The 19,095-nt window shown below is 39.9% G+C and overlaps 1 protein-coding gene and 1 long non-coding RNA gene across 6 annotated transcripts in view; one reads left to right on the forward strand and one right to left on the reverse strand.

Moving 5' to 3' along the window:
• LOC113974879 overlaps nt 1-15,831 on the forward strand; it is a 62,006-nt gene extending 46,175 nt beyond the window's left edge. Inside the window, exon 3 of the long non-coding RNA XR_003536673.1 lies at nt 15,182-15,831. This is a non-coding gene — a long non-coding RNA (uncharacterized LOC113974879). The remainder of the gene's footprint in view (nt 1-15,181) is intronic.
• ADAMTS18 (ADAM metallopeptidase with thrombospondin type 1 motif 18) overlaps nt 1-19,095 on the reverse strand; it is a 78,745-nt gene that overhangs the window by 9,373 nt on the left and 50,277 nt on the right. For all 5 annotated transcript variants that reach the window (XM_027698403.1, XM_027698405.1, XM_027698408.1 and 2 more), the window contains 4 exons: nt 18,063-18,307; nt 7,582-7,723; nt 6,006-6,132; nt 952-1,156 (listed from right to left, as the gene is read on the reverse strand). In XM_027698403.1, the coding sequence (XP_027554204.1) occupies nt 952-1,156; nt 6,006-6,132; nt 7,582-7,723; nt 18,063-18,307 (719 nt within the window). The remainder of the gene's footprint in view (nt 1-951; nt 1,157-6,005; nt 6,133-7,581; nt 7,724-18,062; nt 18,308-19,095) is intronic.

The raw sequence follows: 19,095 nt of genomic DNA on the forward strand, positions 1-19,095 counted from the left end.
TGTTAAAACTCTGTTTCAATGGACTACTGAGTGGTTATTCGTCTGTCACATTCCAGGGCACTGCCCTGAACAGGCAGACTGTGCTTCTCAGCTGGGAATGCTGAGGTCAAGGTGTTCTTGAACACCTAAAGAGTAACAGTGCCAAGAACAGAATACATAAGTAATACATTTTTCAATAAATTTAAATCCATCTCCAATCCTTTTGATATAAGTGTACTGCCAGCTCTCCCTTAAATCCCAGATTTCTCAGTACTTTGTTTATCCTTACATTAATCATTCACAACAGCACCAACAGCAGTGAAAGATGGAGCAGAGCTGAGTTTTGTGTGAGCATCTGTGTGTTTTTTAGCTCAGGTGGTTCAATGTCAGGGATCTCTCAGGTGTGTAAAGCAGGGTGTGCACACACAGAATCTGCCCACGGGCCTCATGCCCCTCATGGCAGTATCTGCAGCAGCTCTGCTGGCAGTAGAGTAGCTGCTCTAACAGTGGCAAAAGTACAGAAGTCATTAGTGAACATGTAAATCACAAATTTATCAACCCACCATCCATATACATGTGTAACTCTAAGCCCAAATTCTTCTTCATTCCTTGACTGCCTGTCACCTCTGAGAGAACTTAATATTGCTTGGGAAGTAATCTCAGAGGGGGTTAATGGCTTGAAGAATTCATAGAGCCTTAAGTTATGAAACCAGAAAGAATTATCCATCCATTTGTGTGCACCACCTAAAGGAACCCCACCTGTCTGCTCCTGGCAAGCCCTCCTGTCTGAGCACTGCTGAAGGCTGCTTACAAAGTTTACATGTTTATACATACATGGTTTACATATTCTCTTCATGAATGAAGCCACTTCCAAAACACTGAACTCCACAGAGTGTGCACTATTTTTCTTTTTGAGGAGAGTTTTTTGCAATGTTTTCATTATGCCAGCAGACCAAGATTTCTCCAAATTACCTGAGACCAGGGGCCAGGGCTCCATTCTGGTGGGCAGTCCTGACTATTGCACATCTGCACCTGTGGGGGGGTGCTGACAGGACACAGGGAATGGGCCACGACCTCCTCTCTTTGGAAAGCCCTTTTCTGGACACACTGAATGAGGCGACTTTGCTGCCCTCCTCCACAAGACTTGCTGCACGTGCTCCACTCACCTGCTGACCAGCTTAGAGGAGGAAAGGCATGTTAGAAACACAGGAGTGCAATTAGCTTTATAAAATCAATACACATGAGCCACCTATCAAACGTGAATTATTCGGGGACCCTGCTCAGCCGATCTCCTGATGGACTGATATCTGCTCAAGCAATCAGAGAGCTGTAGTTACATTATCTACCTTCAAAGCATGGAACGTTTTGCTAGGGATAAAATATAAGTCACACAACTAGAAAAACAAGTACTGCTTATTTACAGTTCTCATCTACTAGAACCAGCTTGCCTATCAATCTGACTTGGAATCTGGAATTCCATGGGGACTGAGAGAGACGATGCCGTTGAGGCTGGTGGAGTATTTAGAAAATAAAAGAGTCTGGTTAACAAATCACCATTCCTTTTTAACCCTGTCTGTGCTGTTTACTAAAATGTCTCTCTCACACACAAAAAGAAAAATGTTTTCTAAATAGATTATTTAGAAAGGGATGATCCCTTTTGTCACTGTAGCTGCTGAAGAGACACAGACTAACAGAGGCCAAAGGAAGACAAATAGATGGAGAGAGTTCTGTAAAGAGATAAGGTTTGATTATTAGCAAGTTGTGCCCTTTGTTGTTATGACTTTTCCTTTTTACATCTCTCTCAGAAGACAGGATGAGGGAGGAAGATTCACCTAAGCTGATGTAAGGAAAAGTTGGCATGGAAAGGAAAGGAAGGTCAGTTTAGCTGAGCATGTACCTACCAGGTTTGTGCTTAGATACACTCACACAGGGAGACAAACATGAAGGTATTTCTGTCAAACCCTACTGGCCTATATTCACCATAAAGAACTTGCTTGCTAAAAGCAGCAGTCCTGTCACCAGTGTCATGAGGATTTGAAAAGGCTCTGAAAGGCTGAGAGAGTTGGGGTTCTTCAGCCTGGAAAAGAGAAGGCTCAGGGGTGAACTAATTGTGCCCTCACAGTGCCTGAAGGGAGCCTGCAGGAAAGATGGAGAAGGACTTTTCACAAGGACAAGCACAAGGACAAAGGTGAATGGGTTTGAGCTGAAGGAGGGAAGGTTTAGATTAGATATTAGGAAGAATTCTTGGCTGTGAGGGTGGCGAGGCCCTGGCACAGGTTGCCCAGAGAAGCTGTGGATGCCCCTGGATCCCTGGAAGTGTCCAAGGCCAGGTTGGACTGGGCTTGGAGCACCTGGGCTAGTGGAAGGTGTCCCTGCCCATGGCAGGGGGTGGGATGAGATGAGCTTTGGGGTCCCTTCCAACCCAAATCATTCTGGGATTCTATGAATCTATGACTCTATGATTTAAACGTTCTCAGACTAATAAATCTGGCAGACAGACAATGCAGAATCTAAATAAAACAGAGGAAATTTAACCAGCACAAGCTGTTGGGCAAATCTGTGCTCGAGGCACAGACATGCTGCAGCTACACGTCATGTCCCTGAAGTGACACAAAGTCTGAGGAGTTACTGCCAGTTGTTTGGGGTAAGTTCAGTTTTGGAATGCCAAGAACTGCTCAGTATTTCTATTCTTGAAGCCCTGAGTGGGTCCCCAGCCGTTGTGGAACACTTTGGAAACATTCAACCAAGTGTCTTTGTCCTCGAAGGCTTCCAATGGAAGACCATAAATAACAGCTAGATAGGAAAACAGAAGTGAAGAAACAGAGGAAATTCTGAATGACTTAACCATTACTCATTGAGAACTCTTATTCAAAGACCCAGCACTGAAATTAAACTGAGGATTTTAGAAAAGTTTTACAAATTTTTAATTATTTATTTCACAGAAAGGTTCTTGTCTCAAATCTGACCATTTGGCCTATCCTGCTTCCACAGTTTCTCACAGCATTAGTCCTGTGACCACTGGAATAGCTGCTTACATACAGTTTTAATGATAAGAAAGCTTTTTGTTTCCTGTGTGAAAGATGTACAGCATCTCCATTGCCTGTCTGTTCACATCTGTCTGAAAACAAAGCTAATTTTAATTTGTAGAAAATGCATAAAAAGCCTATTTTTGCAAAATCCCTCTGGGAACAGAAGAAATCTCAGCTCTCAGAGTCTAACAACTCCTGTAACTGCCAAAAGTAGGAGAAATAAAAAAGGCAATAATTTAAGGACAAAGAAATATTAATGTGAAACGTCAGTAGTTATGTAATTCCAGAACACATCAGAAGTTTCCTTTTTGTCTGATTTATAAATATTTGGACCATTTCATTACAAACTTCTGGGAAAAGAGTTTTAATCCATTTTACAACTTTTAATTAGTTTGCCTTGATGTTTCTGACAACAGCCACTGCTAGACCAACCAAAAGTGTTCACTTTAAGAGTTTATTCACCGTAACTGCTCAGAAAGTTCCCTTCTTCACAGAGGAGAGGGCAATAAACCTACTTTAATGTCCTCTAGTAAACTGCCATTTTCCAAGATTATCTGGGCTGTGATCCAAGAGTATCTTTCATTAGCTCAAATAACTAAATAATTATGACCAGATTTGGCAGCTCTGAAACCCAACAACAATCGTGTGCAGCACTGGTGCCTCTCTGTGTTCTTACTGTTGGGACAGTAGTTTGGTCCCACTCAGACTAATAAGCCTTTGTTCTTATGCAACAATTATTCCTCACCGACCTTCACAAGTCTGGAGCCTCTTTTATGTCCCAAAACTGACACTCTTGTATCTCATCTGTAAGTCACCTCCTTCCCTCGCCTGTTCTGCCTGCTGTACTTGGGTTTGTGTTATTTGTTAGCTATTAAGCATTCCTCCATGCGATTTATTAATTAATCCTACTTTTTTTTTTTCTGTTGGCAGTCTGAGGTTTATGGGAAATATTACATGCTGTGACTTTCTGGGCAGATTCCTCAGCATAGAGATTCTGGCACAGTTTCACTCAGCTGAATGGCAACGTGTTAATTTAAGGCATGGTCCTACATGTAGATCCTCCATGCATTAATATATCCTAAGGATTTTAAGAATAATTAATTAGTGAGTTGAACTGTTTTTCCCTAGAGGTGCTTGAGGCTTTTACATCTTTTCTTTTTGTAGTCTTTTTAGGGTTCAAATCATTAAATGCATTTTAAATAGTAAATTATACAATAGCTGAAATTTCATCATGAAAACACTGCACGGTATGTCAAAATGGATATTCAGCAGTTTCACTGATAGGTATATCAGTGGATGTTCAAAGTACATCAGGATCTCAGGTTAATAGAAATGGAAATTTTGTGTGTGGTCAGTAGAAGTTAATCTGAATTGGGTGGAGCTTTATAACATAATGATGCCACATCAAAATGAAGGTAGGCATGAAGAGCTTAAAAACACTTCTGAGGACATCACAGACAATACATTTCTGTGGGCACGATACTGAGTTCATTGGATAAAAATAGTTCTGGCAGAAGACAAGTTGCATATGAAAAGACTGGGTTTGGCTACAAAGATTACTCAAAATTGGTATTGAGAAAATCATGTGGCTAAACGCAATGTAAAGAAACTGCTGAAGCAGGAACACGGGGCTCTCATGTCACATGTTACCATTATTTAAACCTTATCTCTATCGTTTTGTGGTCAGAGTGTATAATTTGCCATTTGGGTTTTGTGTACTCTGCTGTAATCATTAAATTCTGCAGGAAATTCCAAACTATTACTGGACTATTTTTTAGTATGTTCAACATATTGCAAACTATGGATTTTTAAATAAAAACAAAGTCACTGCAGAACATATGCATCTTTTTGCTTTGCCCCATCATCCTCTTCTGGACTGGGGGAGAAGAGGAATGCTTTCCATTAAACTTCATTAAATGTGTTATTTTATGAAGTATGGGCTTAGCCAACTGCTTTTACTGCCCCGTTGCTTTCATCACTGGAGAGTAAAACCGGCAGATGACACCAGATCTAGACCCTTCTTCCATTTCTTCTGCTTCAGTGCATCTTCAGATTTATTTATTTCCCACTGACTGATACACTCTCAATTTTTTCACCATATCACTTTAGAAAATCTCCTGTTCTGCAGTCCAAATGTCTTGTCCAACATAGTACAGCTTTTATGATCTTTAGTATAAAATTAAAATAATGCAAAGGTTGCAAAGTCAGGAATCCAAAGGTGAATAAAAAGCAGAAGAAAGATGGCCATTTATATCCCAATCTACCTATTTATATTCTAAGCCACATAATACTATGTTTAATTATATGAGCACACAACATTTTTTTTTTCAAAAGGACCCCTACTACAGCTACTATAAATCAGTGCAACTCCCTTGGGTTTTAAATTGATTTAGACCAGCTGGATTCTAAGTGCTTATCTATATGTCAATGTCTTCCTTTGCATCTCACCTTTCTTTTAGAAAATGGGGTTGTTCACATAGGCAATGCCTTCATATTTATTTCTGTGGGCATCAGGAGCATTGCTGACACTTTGTTTGGTTTAGATAGTCCTCTTCTTGGTATCACAATACTCCGTGGGGCATTTTGCCCAAAAATCACTAATTACACTTCACAAGACTCTTTTAACCTAATCTAACATGTGGAATGTGAGTCGTGGGGGCCAGGCTTGTACACAGGGAGTAGCACTTTACTCAGGAAATGGGCTTAGTGATTCAAGATGAGTAAAGGTGGCAGAGGAGGCCTGTGAGCGAGCTGGATTTGCTCTGTGTCACAGGGCTCACCCCAGCACGGTGACAGAGCTCAGCAGGCCCTGCTCAGACATCACACACACCGACACTGTTATCATTGGGCAGCAGCCACACCACTCACATCTTTAAACAATCCCTGGTTCACGTTACAGAACACAAAGGGGTTCATCTCGCAGGGAAACAATCCCATGTGCCTGGCACACCCGGGCACAAGGCACAGCCAGCAGGTACAAAAACACAGAGAACTTACTATGCTGGGCATGGATTGGTGTTGCAAAGTTTTGTTTCAGTCAAGGGCTTCATCCTTGGGCCGCAAAGGGAGGTGTTGACTCGGACACGATGATCTTCCAAACAAATTGCTTTTGCTGTAATGTGTCCTGGGGAAGCATTAGAAAAAAATTACAAGAAACATGTATTCAAAATGTAAGAGAAAAAGTAGTAGGGAACAATTTTAATTAAACAAGCCCAAGCTCAGCCTTGGTACAATTCCACTGACTTGAACTAAATAAAATAGGGGTTTATCCAGCAACATGTTTTTAACACTGATTTCCTTCTCTGTGCTATTGCAGTCAAATGAAACATTTGAGTTATAAGCAGCATATTTGCAGAATCTTCCCCAGCAAAAGTTAGTGATTCTTCAAATCTTAATTCTCTGCAGACACTAGCAGGGCTTGTTTATAGCCCTCCTCATGCACTTGCAAACTGCAAATAGACATTCTGCACATTTTTTACAGTGTATGTTTACAGACTCCACAATTCTGCAGGTTCCTGTACCTAAACTCAATCTAGTGTCAGCATCAGGACAGGTTACAGAGAAGACTGCAAATGCCTTAAGAGATGAAGTGATTGTCTAGATTTATCTTTTAACTGAGATCTATCATTCATCTCACACATGGTTCATTTGGCACAGTGAGTCAAATTTGGAAGCACAGTTGTTTCCATCATTTTTATATTCATGCTGCAATGTTTTAAAGGGAAGGAAGAAAATACAGCTGTCGTATTTTAGGGCTGCAGTGCTCCTGGTGGGTCTTTCTTCCATGAACCATTTACTGAGATGCTGTGAATTCTGACAACACCCTGGCAAGATATCCCTGAGTTTCACCTGGATGGACTATTTTGCCAATACAGGAGCACAACATGGCATTTCCTTCATTACCCAGTCCTGTTCTTTGGTATTAAAGACTTCTCACATGCCAGTTTTCTGCTTTCATTACACCCCAGAATTACTTTCACTGACAGAACATCCAGGATTCAGAAAAAACAAACATGGTCTGTGCAAAGCAAGAGGAACATGGCAATAGGAACTCCTTAGCTTATATGGAATTTCAGACTTTGACCTGGCAGCATTAAAATATTGGTAATTAAACAGTGAGAAGATTTGGTGCAACTTTCAGTGAAGGTCTTGATAATATCTTAGTCTTCTGTTGCTCTCCACAGATAGAATAAATTTTCCTCATTTTACCTAATTTACCTCGATTCAGAATCTTTCAATGTTCCCCAATTGCAACTTCAAAGCACATACTTAATTCCCACATTACTTCAACAGCAAGATTATCATATGGATATGGATTGACCTAAACAAAAAAGATTGAGTCATAGTGACATGAATTGAGCCTGGCATGGATTTTTTTTCTTTACTATAAAGTAAGTACAAAGGTACTTCATCTGTGTTCTAAATTGTCAGGTAAAAAAATAAGGACCAGGTGTTCGCTGTAACCCTCTGTATGTATCAATACACATACACAAAATTAAAGGCAGCTGAAGAGTTTGAGATGCTTTAAAAAAAAACAAAACAGAAGGGGCTTGGCAATTGGAAAGTTACCTACCACCACCACAGGTAGCTGAGCACTCAGACTGCACTGTCACCCAGGAGTAGCTGTGTTTTCTGACAGATGTCTTGTTTTCAAGGTTGGTTTTGGAAAATGAATATTCCCAAGAAATCCCAGGATTTTTGCCTTGTAACAGGATCTATAGAGGGGTATTTGAGGGTTGTTAAAAAGAAAAAAATAAAAAGGGAGGGGGTAAAAAAGGCATTCTGTCAGTCTGAAGGAAGATGAGCTAAACATGATACAAACACAGTATACATATACACACCATGCTTGTGGAAGGATTTTCAGGCTGGCCATCAAAGCAATAATCACCAAAGTGCTGCTTGGACTTACAGCTGCCTCTAACAGAGGAGTGCAGAAACACACGGTCCTCCTGTAAATCAGGGGGCACCTGACTGGGTTGGGGAAGCAGCAATGCCTTCAGGTGACATGGAATATCACCCAAAGACTCCTGGCACTGCAGTATTTGTGCTGCTCCCAGGCAGCTCTCAGTGCTCTGCTCCTGTCCCTGACCCAGCTGGTCCCTGCACTCACTGGGAACCCACTGGCAGGGGCTGGAGTTTATCCACAGGGGATGGATTTGGGATTTGGGGGTGGGAGACATTTCCTTTCTTTCAGTAAGCAAAGTCCAGGCTGATCCTTCCACAATGCCTTGTATGAAGGAAGAAGCCTTTGCCCATTAAGCAGAACTCAAAACACTTTACTACAAGAAGCAAAGCAGTAGTAAAGCTGTGTGGGGTTGGGAGCAGAGGTGCTTGGAGATGGCTTCCTCAGTTCTTGAGCCTGAGGGTATAAAACAGAAGTTCCTTCCTTGTAAAAAAACTCTCTTCTATGCAGAAAAATTTTTTATGCAGATAAATTTTGCTTGGAAGACCCTCAGCTGGTATTTTTCTCATGATGATTGAAGCTGATAAAGCTTCAGTCCAGGAGAGAACCTGTCCTTGAGTGTCTACGGAGGAGAAAGGATTGGAAAAATCTTTTACTTCATGACTTTAGCATAATGTGTTAGGAAATTTACAGAAAGTGTGATTACTGACTATAATAACAATCTTTGTCATTCAGCTCAAGAGCCCAGCTCTCAGGGGTGTACTATTTTAGTGGTGAATTATATTGCAGTTTTCATGCAGGCAACATTCTAAAATTCACTGTATTCATTTCAAGGCTGAATTATAATCAATGCAAGATGCACGAATATCTGACACATACCTAAATTTGGGGAGAAATTTCTACTTAATGACATTTATTTTAGAAACATTTTGGCAGCAAAGTGCATTTATATTCATACTTAATAGAAACACTGCAAGAGTTTACAGTTACAGAACTCTAATAAGTTTTAATTCTTCACCAATATGGATCTTGTCATACTAATATAAAGAGCAGGTGCAGTTAACCTCAGTTCCTAAATATGCTTTTTGATAAGCATTAGCATTTCGAGTATAATTCAAGTCTATGTTAATGATTGCCATTCAAAACATTAATAAAGTTAAGTTCACATGATGTCTGACCCAAGCACTTAAGCAATCCATATAAATAGAACTGATCTCTGTATAGACTGATTTCATAAAATAGCAACAAAACTCGCATTTATGTTGTTTAAGACACAGGAATATAATAACATTTTGAAACACAGCCATGGGTTTTAAAGTATTCTGAAAATATACCTATTGGAAACCAGAAATTGCCCATGACAGTGAAAATTCAGACCAAATTTACGTGACCTCCAGCTCAATAATGTTGAACACATGAAGGACCTGGACTGCATACTGTTTACTTTTCTAGAAGAAAGAAAAATGGATGCTGTATTTTCTAGTTTTAGTAGCCAAAGACTTGATTTTAGTCAGGGAACCTCAATAATGATCCAGACTGAGAATACAGCAATTAAGGCTGCAAAAGGCAGAATACTTCCAAAAGAATTGAAGAGTACATGCCTCCTCATGGGAGGATTCAGACTAGAAGCTCCTTCAAGCCCAGGTAAATGGAACTATTAGATGTGAATATTTTCATCTCACCCATCCAAGCTTAATTCATGAGCACCTTAGAATACCTGTGAGATTATGGAAGAAACAGATCTGAGAGTAGTTGCTGACCTCTTTATTTTTACTGAAAATTCTTGGTAGAAATGGTATGATGAGATCTGCTTTAGGGGTGAGCCACAGACACAGGTGTATCTCACAACTGTTTGACAAGAACAGGATTAAAATTGAACACTCTGAAATTAGGAAAAGTTAGAATTGAGACTGCTGTGAAACTTCTCATTGCCCTGCAGGGATGCACCCCAAATCTCTGGATCTCCTGCTGGCTTCCCAGAAACCCTCCACCACGTTCAGTACTCCCAGCACATGGTGCTCACTAATGAGTCCATCACAGAGCTCCTATATCTTTAGGCTCATTCCTCAATGTGTGGTTCTGTGTCCTTTTTGCTGTACTCTGTTCAAACCAAGTGTAACTTTCTTCAGGACCTTTCTTTTTCCCTTGAATATTCACCCCTATCTCATGTAAATGTTTTATAAGATTTAACAGCCCCTTAAGATGAGAGAAAACATCTCTTCTACATACAAATTTTATTTTTAGAAAGCTATCTGACTGCTAATAGCAAAAAGTCCAGCTCTGTTAAAACAGCTGTTCCACTTTGAATCTTGAACCCCAAGTCTGTGGGCATTAGAGTTTCCAGGTAAAACAGGGTGCAATAACCTGTTCACTCTACTTTCTTCTCTCAAGGACAAATTGAGACAAATATCTAAAGTGTAAAGTTTCAGAACATGTGCTTCAGAAAAAAAAATGGGGGGTGTTAACTCTAGTAAGAATTGAGCCCTGGAAGACTATTCTTCAATTAAAACAATTCCTTCTTCTTACAGAGCAGACCTTAAAATGTTTCAATTTGCTTTTACTCATCCAAAGGTCCTACGAGTCCAAGGTATTAGCACAGATCTCAGCATGTCAGGCAACCAGAAACACTTTCTCCCATTTCAGTAGGTGCTCTGTGTTCCTTCAAGCCCAGAGACTGAAATTCTGTCTGGCCTTTTAATACACAGTGTCAAAAGAGGAGGAGGTTTTGTCCACACCGCAAAACCTCGTGTAAGGGTTAGTCCTCATCTCATTTCATTCTGACAACCATCATAAAACTGTGCTGTGTCAGTGGCCAAAAACCCCAGTAAAGTTTAAAACCTTTCTAATAAAAATATCTTGAAGTATTAGACTGAACATTTGTCTTCTGAAAGTGCTTGTTATTTTGTGACAGTGGAGGCAAGGAACAGAACGAATGCATCCGGAACACAGAATTCAGAACAGGAGAAAGGGAGGATGAGAAGGTAAAAGTGGCAAAAGGTTTTACTCCCGTTAAAACTGTTTTCTCCTGGTGCTTCACCTGAGTGTAGGGAATGAAGAAGAAATGATCTTGGACAAGTCAGAACAAGACACCTCAGTATCTATCACTTCAGAGAACAACCACACAGTGGTGTAAGGAACTCGCAGCTTCCAGCTGGGTGAGTGCCTGGGGGGTAAACCTTGGCAAGTTGGGCCATATGCATTTTAAGACCTTGGGCTACACCCCCTCCTTGCACATTGGGAAATAGCCACAATTATAACAGGCAGGTGAAGGGAACTTCCTCTCCGTTTCCTGGCTGGCAGCCAAAGCTGGAGCCCCTTCCCACCCAGCAGACCGCAAGAGGGAATGTTTACCAGGCAAGAGCTGCACCACAGTCAGGTGTCTGTCCTCCTGTATCATCCCAGCTATGTAGAAAAGGGCAAAATCAAACCATGAAATAGCACTGGAAACAAAATATTGCAGGGCACAAAACCATATGCTTTAAAGTCCCTGGCACTCAGCTGAAAAATAGTATATTATGTATCATGTTCAACCAGGTTTTCATCAGGAATGCAATACTATTGCAAAGTTGCAATTTTGCCAAAGTAACGAGCATATAAAAAGTTTTCTATCGTATTTTCAAACATTCATTATAAAGCCCTTTCTTAACAACCCAATAACTGAAGTCTGCATATTCAGCCAAGTTATCAGACCTACAAATTTGGAAAGACCTCCAGTGCTAGTCTACTTAACTGGACGCATTCCAGCATCTTTTCAGCCAACTGGCATTTGCTCCCAAATTTACAGCTGGCAAACAACCTCCTTAAACATTTCCAGTTCCTCAATAGAACTGTTTAATGTCTACCTTTAACACACCAACCACCTGACTTCAGACACAACACTCAGCAGCTCTGACCGCAGGGCGCAGAGTTATAAAATTTACAGCTTTTTGAGTTGGAAAACCACAGGCTCTAGGGCTGGAATCTGCCGGATCTATCCCGAAGAAAAAGAACTGTGGCTCTTGCTTAGGGCACAAAATGTTAAAACAATGGATAAATTGAACTCTCCTGAGTAAAGAACCTTTTCCTTTTGCTGCTAATTTTGATGTGAGAGCTAAACCAATAAATTCTCCAAACTAGCTGTGCATCTGCTCCTTTGTTTGAGATTTGATTTTTTTCCCATGGCCATCCTAAGTTTCCAGTACAATACCTTTATTTTGCAGGCAGATTTTTTAAAGAGTCTACCAATGTTGCTTTGTTATGATTGACTCAGTGCTTTTCAGGGTTCTTTACTGTAAGATGTGTATGTGAAGTTACTTACAGCACACTGAATTGAGATTAATTTACACAAGCTAAATTCCTCTTTCTTCCACAATATTTTGTCCAATGTATAGGAAAGCATACTAATGCCTGGCTTGTAACAAGCCTAAAAAAGACTCATTAGGTCTGTGGAGGACTAACAGACATTTACAAATCACTTATAGAGTGAAGATGAGCATAGAGAAAAGAACCAGGTAAACGACTATATTCAGCTGCACACACTCTGCACGTGCCCAATTTACAAAATGGGCACAGGGCCCAACTTTGAATCCCAGCATCCATGGGAGCTTTTATCCATGTCTTCAAATTGCAGCTACACTTCCTGGGTCACTCCTGTGCTTTGTAAGTCTTTGAAGATTTCTTCAGGGGATGAAGTTAATCTGTCTGCATGAGGGCAGATGGAGAAGTTTGTGTGGAAGACAAGTGCCTGGTGTGCTCTGCTTGAGACCTGCAGCTTTCATCCCCTGTGGATGTACACACTGTTCAATAAATATTGTAACATCCAACATCCTAAGCCAGATTTCAATTTCTCTGTTCAGTCAAGATTAATTCCATTGACTTCTCTGAATTTACTCTGGTTTCAGTAGGATAAATCTAAACATGCAGCATATGGTGCTGGTGGAAAACTGCTTAAAACAAGTTTTAAAACAAGACCATTGTCTTGAATGGGCAGTTACTGGATGGGATCCTTGACAGTGGCTAACACCAGAGCTTCAAAGGAAAGTGAGAGAACACCTGTTTGGAAAGCAGCAAAGGAAGAATTACCCATTGAGTACTTAAGCCAAACCTTAAAACAAAGGGGGTTTTATCTCTTCAATATTTCTAAAGTAACTTCAAACACAATCCTAACTAAAAGCTTATGACAAACTACTGTTTTTCAAGAAAGTCCACTAAGGTCATTAAAAGGGAAAAAAAAAAAAAAGAAGTATCCTTGAAAGGTTCTACATGATCTCATTTCTACTTCAGCTGTTTCAAATTTATCTTCGTTGTTATAGTGTCTCCATTTTTTCACTGTTCACATGCTAAATGTACAACCTTCAGGGACACTGTCCAGCTAATCTCTCCTCACTACAGGAGAACCCTTTTATCCATTGTATTGCATCAACATCTGTATCTTATAAGCACATCTTAGTTCTCTTTAGCCTACTTTCTCTTTAGGGGAAATCAGTACAAATTTATCATCTAGTAGCTAATAATAAATGTAATCCTTTATAACTGCAACTTGGCTTTCTCCCAGTGGCAGCTACATCATCAGTAAAGCCATTCCACCTGGCCTCCTTTCTCCTGTTTTCCCCTATTGATAAAGAGGAAGTGATATCCTGGATTTAATTAGACATATTCCTGCCTTGAAGCTCCATTCACCTTCTCTTCCCATGGATATCTGCCTCTTTACAAAGCATCCCTTCCATCTGTTACTTATTGATGTCAAAATAAACTTTTTTTTTTTTTTTCTTTTTCACAAAGATCTCACGATTTCTTGATTCAGCAAGACTGAGGTCAACTTCAGTGAGGATACTGATCCTGCCTCATCCTGGAAAACTTTACAGTGCTTTCTCAAATCATATTTGACTTCTCAAATCAGTCAATTCTTCCTTAGTTTACTGATAGCATGGAAAACCAAATTATAAAACTCCTGTTCATCAATCCCTGGCCATGCAGCGTTTTTCACGCCCACATAATAGTTCAGTTTCTTTTGCTCTTTCAGAATCTCTCCCAGGATTTGAGTGAGTTTTGGAGGGTGAATATTTCACCAAATGGATGTCACAAGTGAGTTCTGAGTTCCGTAGTGACAGAGCCCTGTGAGGGCAATGTCCCTTGGCCTCTGCCAGCCTCTTCTTCAAAGGATTTTGGTGCCCACTGGCAGCCCTTGTTTGCAAAGCTGGATAAATGAGTGATAAATATACTGATTGTTTCTCCCCAACTTAAATATTTTTCAGTTAACAGAAAAACACTGGCAAGGTCTTTAAATTGGAAGTGCTGACCTTGGATTACCTAAACCCAAACGACAGATAAATGAGCTGAATATATTCAACTACATTAAAAAAAAATCCAGCTTATTTCTATTTAAGATAAAATAAATATTCTAGAGAAACTGTATTTTAAAAACCTGGTATCAATTTCTCATCCTAGATTAGCATCTAACTATCATATTTCTACCCCTCTGCCCAGTGATTGTTATTTCATGTAATCTAAATTGGGCCATTTCAGGAACTGCCTTCTGAATCCATGAATATTTTTCATTTCAGCTGTTACTGGTTTATAAATACCCACAATCACCAAAACACTACTAATATTAACTTCAGAGGGGCACTGATACACCAGTTCTGAAGGACACCATTTTACTGGTTTTCCCCTTGCTTCCACGTGTGAAATGAATTCCTGAACAATCCAGAAAGGATCCTGATGAATCCTAAAATCTCATCATGCATTTACCCTTCCAGTAGTTGTGCTCAGGAAATACCAGTCATACATATTTAATTCCACATTCACCTCATGATGTTCTCCTCCTCTTCTGAAAAATATTTGGCCACTATAATTTGTACTTCTTATCCCACAACCCAGTTAAATTACAGATTCACTGCCCTTTGTCTTTTCTAGTATGAGCCATTTCCATAATTACATACATTTAATATACATAAATATATATAAATATATGTGTGTGCTGGGGAGGGGGTTTTGTGAAATTCTAGGGTAAGTAAGAAAAGCACTTTATATGTCTTTTTCCTGTCTCTTACCCATTTTTGAATAGTGTTGAGGACTTCAAAGTCTGATTAAATGATACGTGCTCAGCTGAACTACTGAAAAGCCTGATAGAAAAGTAGATGCTCAGGAACATACTGTACAAGAAAACAGAAATACAAACCATTTCACAGAACTGCAAGGCTGAACTTGTGGTATGCAAGACAATAGGGAACTTAAAGATTTTTTTCTTTCTTGTTTGCATCTCCTCCTTCTCTCTTAATACACACTTCAGATGTCTCTTTCAAGAAAATATTTTGGAGAACGACTGCATTTCAAAGGAAGTGATTGCCTTAAGCGCAGACTTGCCAGACCTGTCTGGTCCCATCCTCTGCTGGGAATGCTGCTCCAAGGACGTGCATAACCTGAGCTTTCTGGATACACACAGACTGGTTTGCATGCAGAAACCAAGCAGAAAACCTGAGCCATTTGAGTCACCACACAAATGTGTAACGAAATTATAACCACGGAATGAAACAGGAATAAACTGTGCTAATCTGTCTTTCAGTCGTAGTGGAATGGCAATAAATACAGCTACAAAACCTTATACTTTCTGCCCACCCGAATAATAAAAGTTCCTGTATTTATACATGCAATTTATTTACTCAATACCTGCAGTGTGCATTTTTACAAGGGCTCGCACTGAAGTATTCTGGGGGAAAAAAAAATATCAACAAACCTAATCTAGAAAAGAAGTATTAAATATCATTTGAATACAACCTAATTACAAAATGAAGAAAAAGAATCTAAAGATTACAGGAAGAAGTTGAGGTCCAAACCCTGGAAAACCTTATCTTATCAAAACCTTAATTGAATAAAAAAATTGCTGGCATGACTTTTCCCGTATGCTTCTTTGAAAATTACAGATGAGATAAAAATGAAAACAAAGCTACACTGTATTATGCTTAAACACTCCTTTTTTCAGCCTTCTATCAGTTTCTGGTATTTATAGTGGAAGTAGGATTTGTTTCATTATTACTGCTCCAAGCAGATCTTCAGCAATATGTGTGTTTTCTCATCAAAGTATATTTTCTTCAGTTTTCATTGGCATTTTTGAGTCTTAGAGTTACTGGTAAATCATAACTAATGCAGATCTCTGAATAGAAAATTTGGCATTTTATTTCACAATTCAGCTTGTTGATTGTTGCTTTAATTATTAAAAGAGAAAAAAATCCTTAGCTGCAGTTCATAGCTATCCATAATTGGGGAATACATAACAGTAACATTTTCAGTCATTAGAATCCCTAGCTACCAATGCCAGTGGTGTAGGTATTTCAATAAAAATACAAGGGAAGCTTAAATAAGCTCTGAAAGGAGAAACAGCCTCCAGTTAAATGTTACATCTTAATAAAACTGTTTAGCATAATTTGATAGGATGAAAATAGAAGTGTTATTTGGCATTAAAATTTTTTTCTTTAATCTTTATTCTGCAAAGTATGTGCAGAATATGCAGCCAAGTCGTCTTGCAGGAGATTTATTATTCATACTTTAACTCCATAATAACGCAGCTCAAATCTACTTTGTGTTATGACAAATAAGATTCCTGAGAGCTCAGCTTAACATTTCACAGTATTTGTAAGTGTGGTTGTTTCTTTGGTGTAAGGCTGTTTTAGAGCTGATTTGCAGTCAGGGGAGCATGTCTGTAACGTTCAGACCAAACTCTTCCTTGGACTAAAGGAAGATCCCTGCTAACACACATACCCAAAATGAAATTTCTTCAATGGAGAAAAATGTTTTAAAAAGGCATTGAGAGTTATGATGGCAATTTGTGAAAATACACACCCTTAACCCATGTCAAACTGTCCATTCTAAAACATGTGTTCACCCCGAAGTGCTTCAACATGTGTTCATGGTCCATGGCCCTCAGTGGCTCTTAAAGCCACGTTTAAGTACATTACTCAGTCACTATGAATAACAGTAAAGCTCTTCAGCATTCCAAATAAACACTTTACTGGATACTTGTGAAAGTTTATGTAATCCTTGAAGAATATATTTCATGTCGCAGTCTGTGCTTGCTCTCTCTCTTGGTTCAACAGAACCAAGCTGGGTAAGGAGGTGGGATGGAGAGATCTGGGCTCCCTGCTGAGGCTGCAGGGAGTGGATTTCAGTGACAGGGATATGGGATGGGGGGAAGGACTGCAGGATGCAGCCTCAGACAGGGGGTACAGCACTCGCTCCCCTGCTCCCCAGGTGCACTGCACCAACCTGAGTATTGCTGGAAGGTGTGGGAAGGAACTTAATCCCTTCTGGAGAGGACTTCTTCCTTCTCACAGGGAAGGAAGGATTCATCAAAACAGACATAACAGCTGAGTTACAAAGCCAAAGACCTGTCAGAGCTTTCTAACAAAGCAAGCAAACTAACAGAGCTAACAAGGAGCAAAGACTTCGATGATTCAGCCAGAAATGGACCCTCAGATGTTCTGATGCATTTTAAAAGAAAATCTAGTTAAGTAAACCATTGCAGGAAGAGATTATCCTTAGAACAGCAGCAGTAGTGGCCAATTTTGAAATTGTAAAACTGGAACAAACAACGTAAGTACCAAATTTCCTTTCTACTAACTATAGTTTCAACACAGGACATCTGGCAGACAAAGCAGGTGATACAAATTTGATTGTGAGATAAACATATATAATAAAACAACTGAATCAACAGAAATTCTACAGGAAACTATGTGTGGTACTTTGACTGTGTTCCAAGGTGGATGTGAAAATTGCTCCATGCACCTGCAGTTTCAGAAGCATTATTTGAACCTGTTACCATTGAGTTGTTGACATAATGTTACATTTAATTTTTACATTATTGGGTTTTATTGTATACCATGTATGGGATGCATTTATAATCTCTATCACCATCGTGCAGCAACTGAGAAATGATGCTGCATGGTGTGTTTTGTGCCCTTTCCTTTTCCCTGAGTTTGTGACAGTTTACTAAACTCCAGACGTTGATAAAGTAGTGAAAGGCCTTTCAATCCAGCAGGACCACACAATTAAGTCTGAATGCTATCGTGACTCAACACTATTCTTTAATCTTGCTGAGAGCTCCACTGCAGAGCTCCAGCTGTCGCTATTAATTCTGTAATGGACATCAGGGGAAGAATAAACAGAAGAAATCTTACTTCAAAGACCAGCGTCTCATTAGTCGGTCCTGGGGCATAGAGACTCTCTGGATGGTTAAAAGAGCGTTGATAATCAAAAACTGTCCCAGCAAAAGGGAACTTTCCTGGCCAGTCAATTGTCCAGTCCCCTGTCAGATAGTACTTTTTCCCCAGGTTTCTGACTGCAAGGTAGCTGGTGGAGATCTGCATCTCCTGGAGCTGGATACTGCGTGCTCCGGCCGGGACCGTCACCACCGTGTAGTAGTCTGGAAGGAAAGAAGTAAGCAACGTGTTTGCAGCTGTTGTACAGACAGAGATGGTTTATCATCTTTCAGCCAATCTGAAACTATTGCAGCTTAATTAAGACAGCTGTTCTGGTCCACCAAGTTTTCACAAGGAAAAAACAGTTCTGATTTTAACCCCGCTACGTTATAGAGCCTGCAATCAGAGTAACTCTGAGGTGTTTCAATCCCTGAAATTTTTCTTTGTGATTAAAGACAAGAAAAATCAGGTTCACCTTAGAAAAATGCAGAACATACTAAAGGTGGCTCCATTGTAACTGTTTTACCAAGTTTTCCTGGGAGTTCCCTACAGCAGTTGGAAGGTACTGCTACCATCATGGACAAGGGCTGTGAGGTGAGATGCACTGGGATGTACAGAGCCTTCACAAAGCCCTGGATACCACAGGATACCCCTCCTGCCAGCCAGTGCTCTATTACTATATCCTGACCAATTTCCTGGCCTATATTACTGCAGTATTGACATGTCTTATGATCAGAAGTAAATGGACCCTCGAAATACCCCCTTGGGTACAGAAATCTCATCTTCATTTTATGCCTGAGAAACTGCAGCACAGTGAGATTACTTCCCAAGAAGCCTGTGACAGTTCCACTGAAGAAAAGTCCACCTCCCACTGACTGGATCTTCCACTGAATCAGCTGGACAGCTTCCAGCCAACTTAATTTGAAAATAGACACGGAAATACTGTCATGTTTGGCATTATGCTCTGTATTGCTTTTTATATGTTCTACACTCCCACTGCAGTCAGAGCTGC

The sequence above is a fragment of the Neopelma chrysocephalum genome, unplaced genomic scaffold, assembly GCF_003984885.1.
Source record: "Neopelma chrysocephalum unplaced genomic scaffold, ASM398488v2 Primary Assembly neopelma1_127, whole genome shotgun sequence".
Classification (NCBI taxonomy): Eukaryota; Metazoa; Chordata; class Aves; order Passeriformes; family Pipridae; genus Neopelma; species Neopelma chrysocephalum.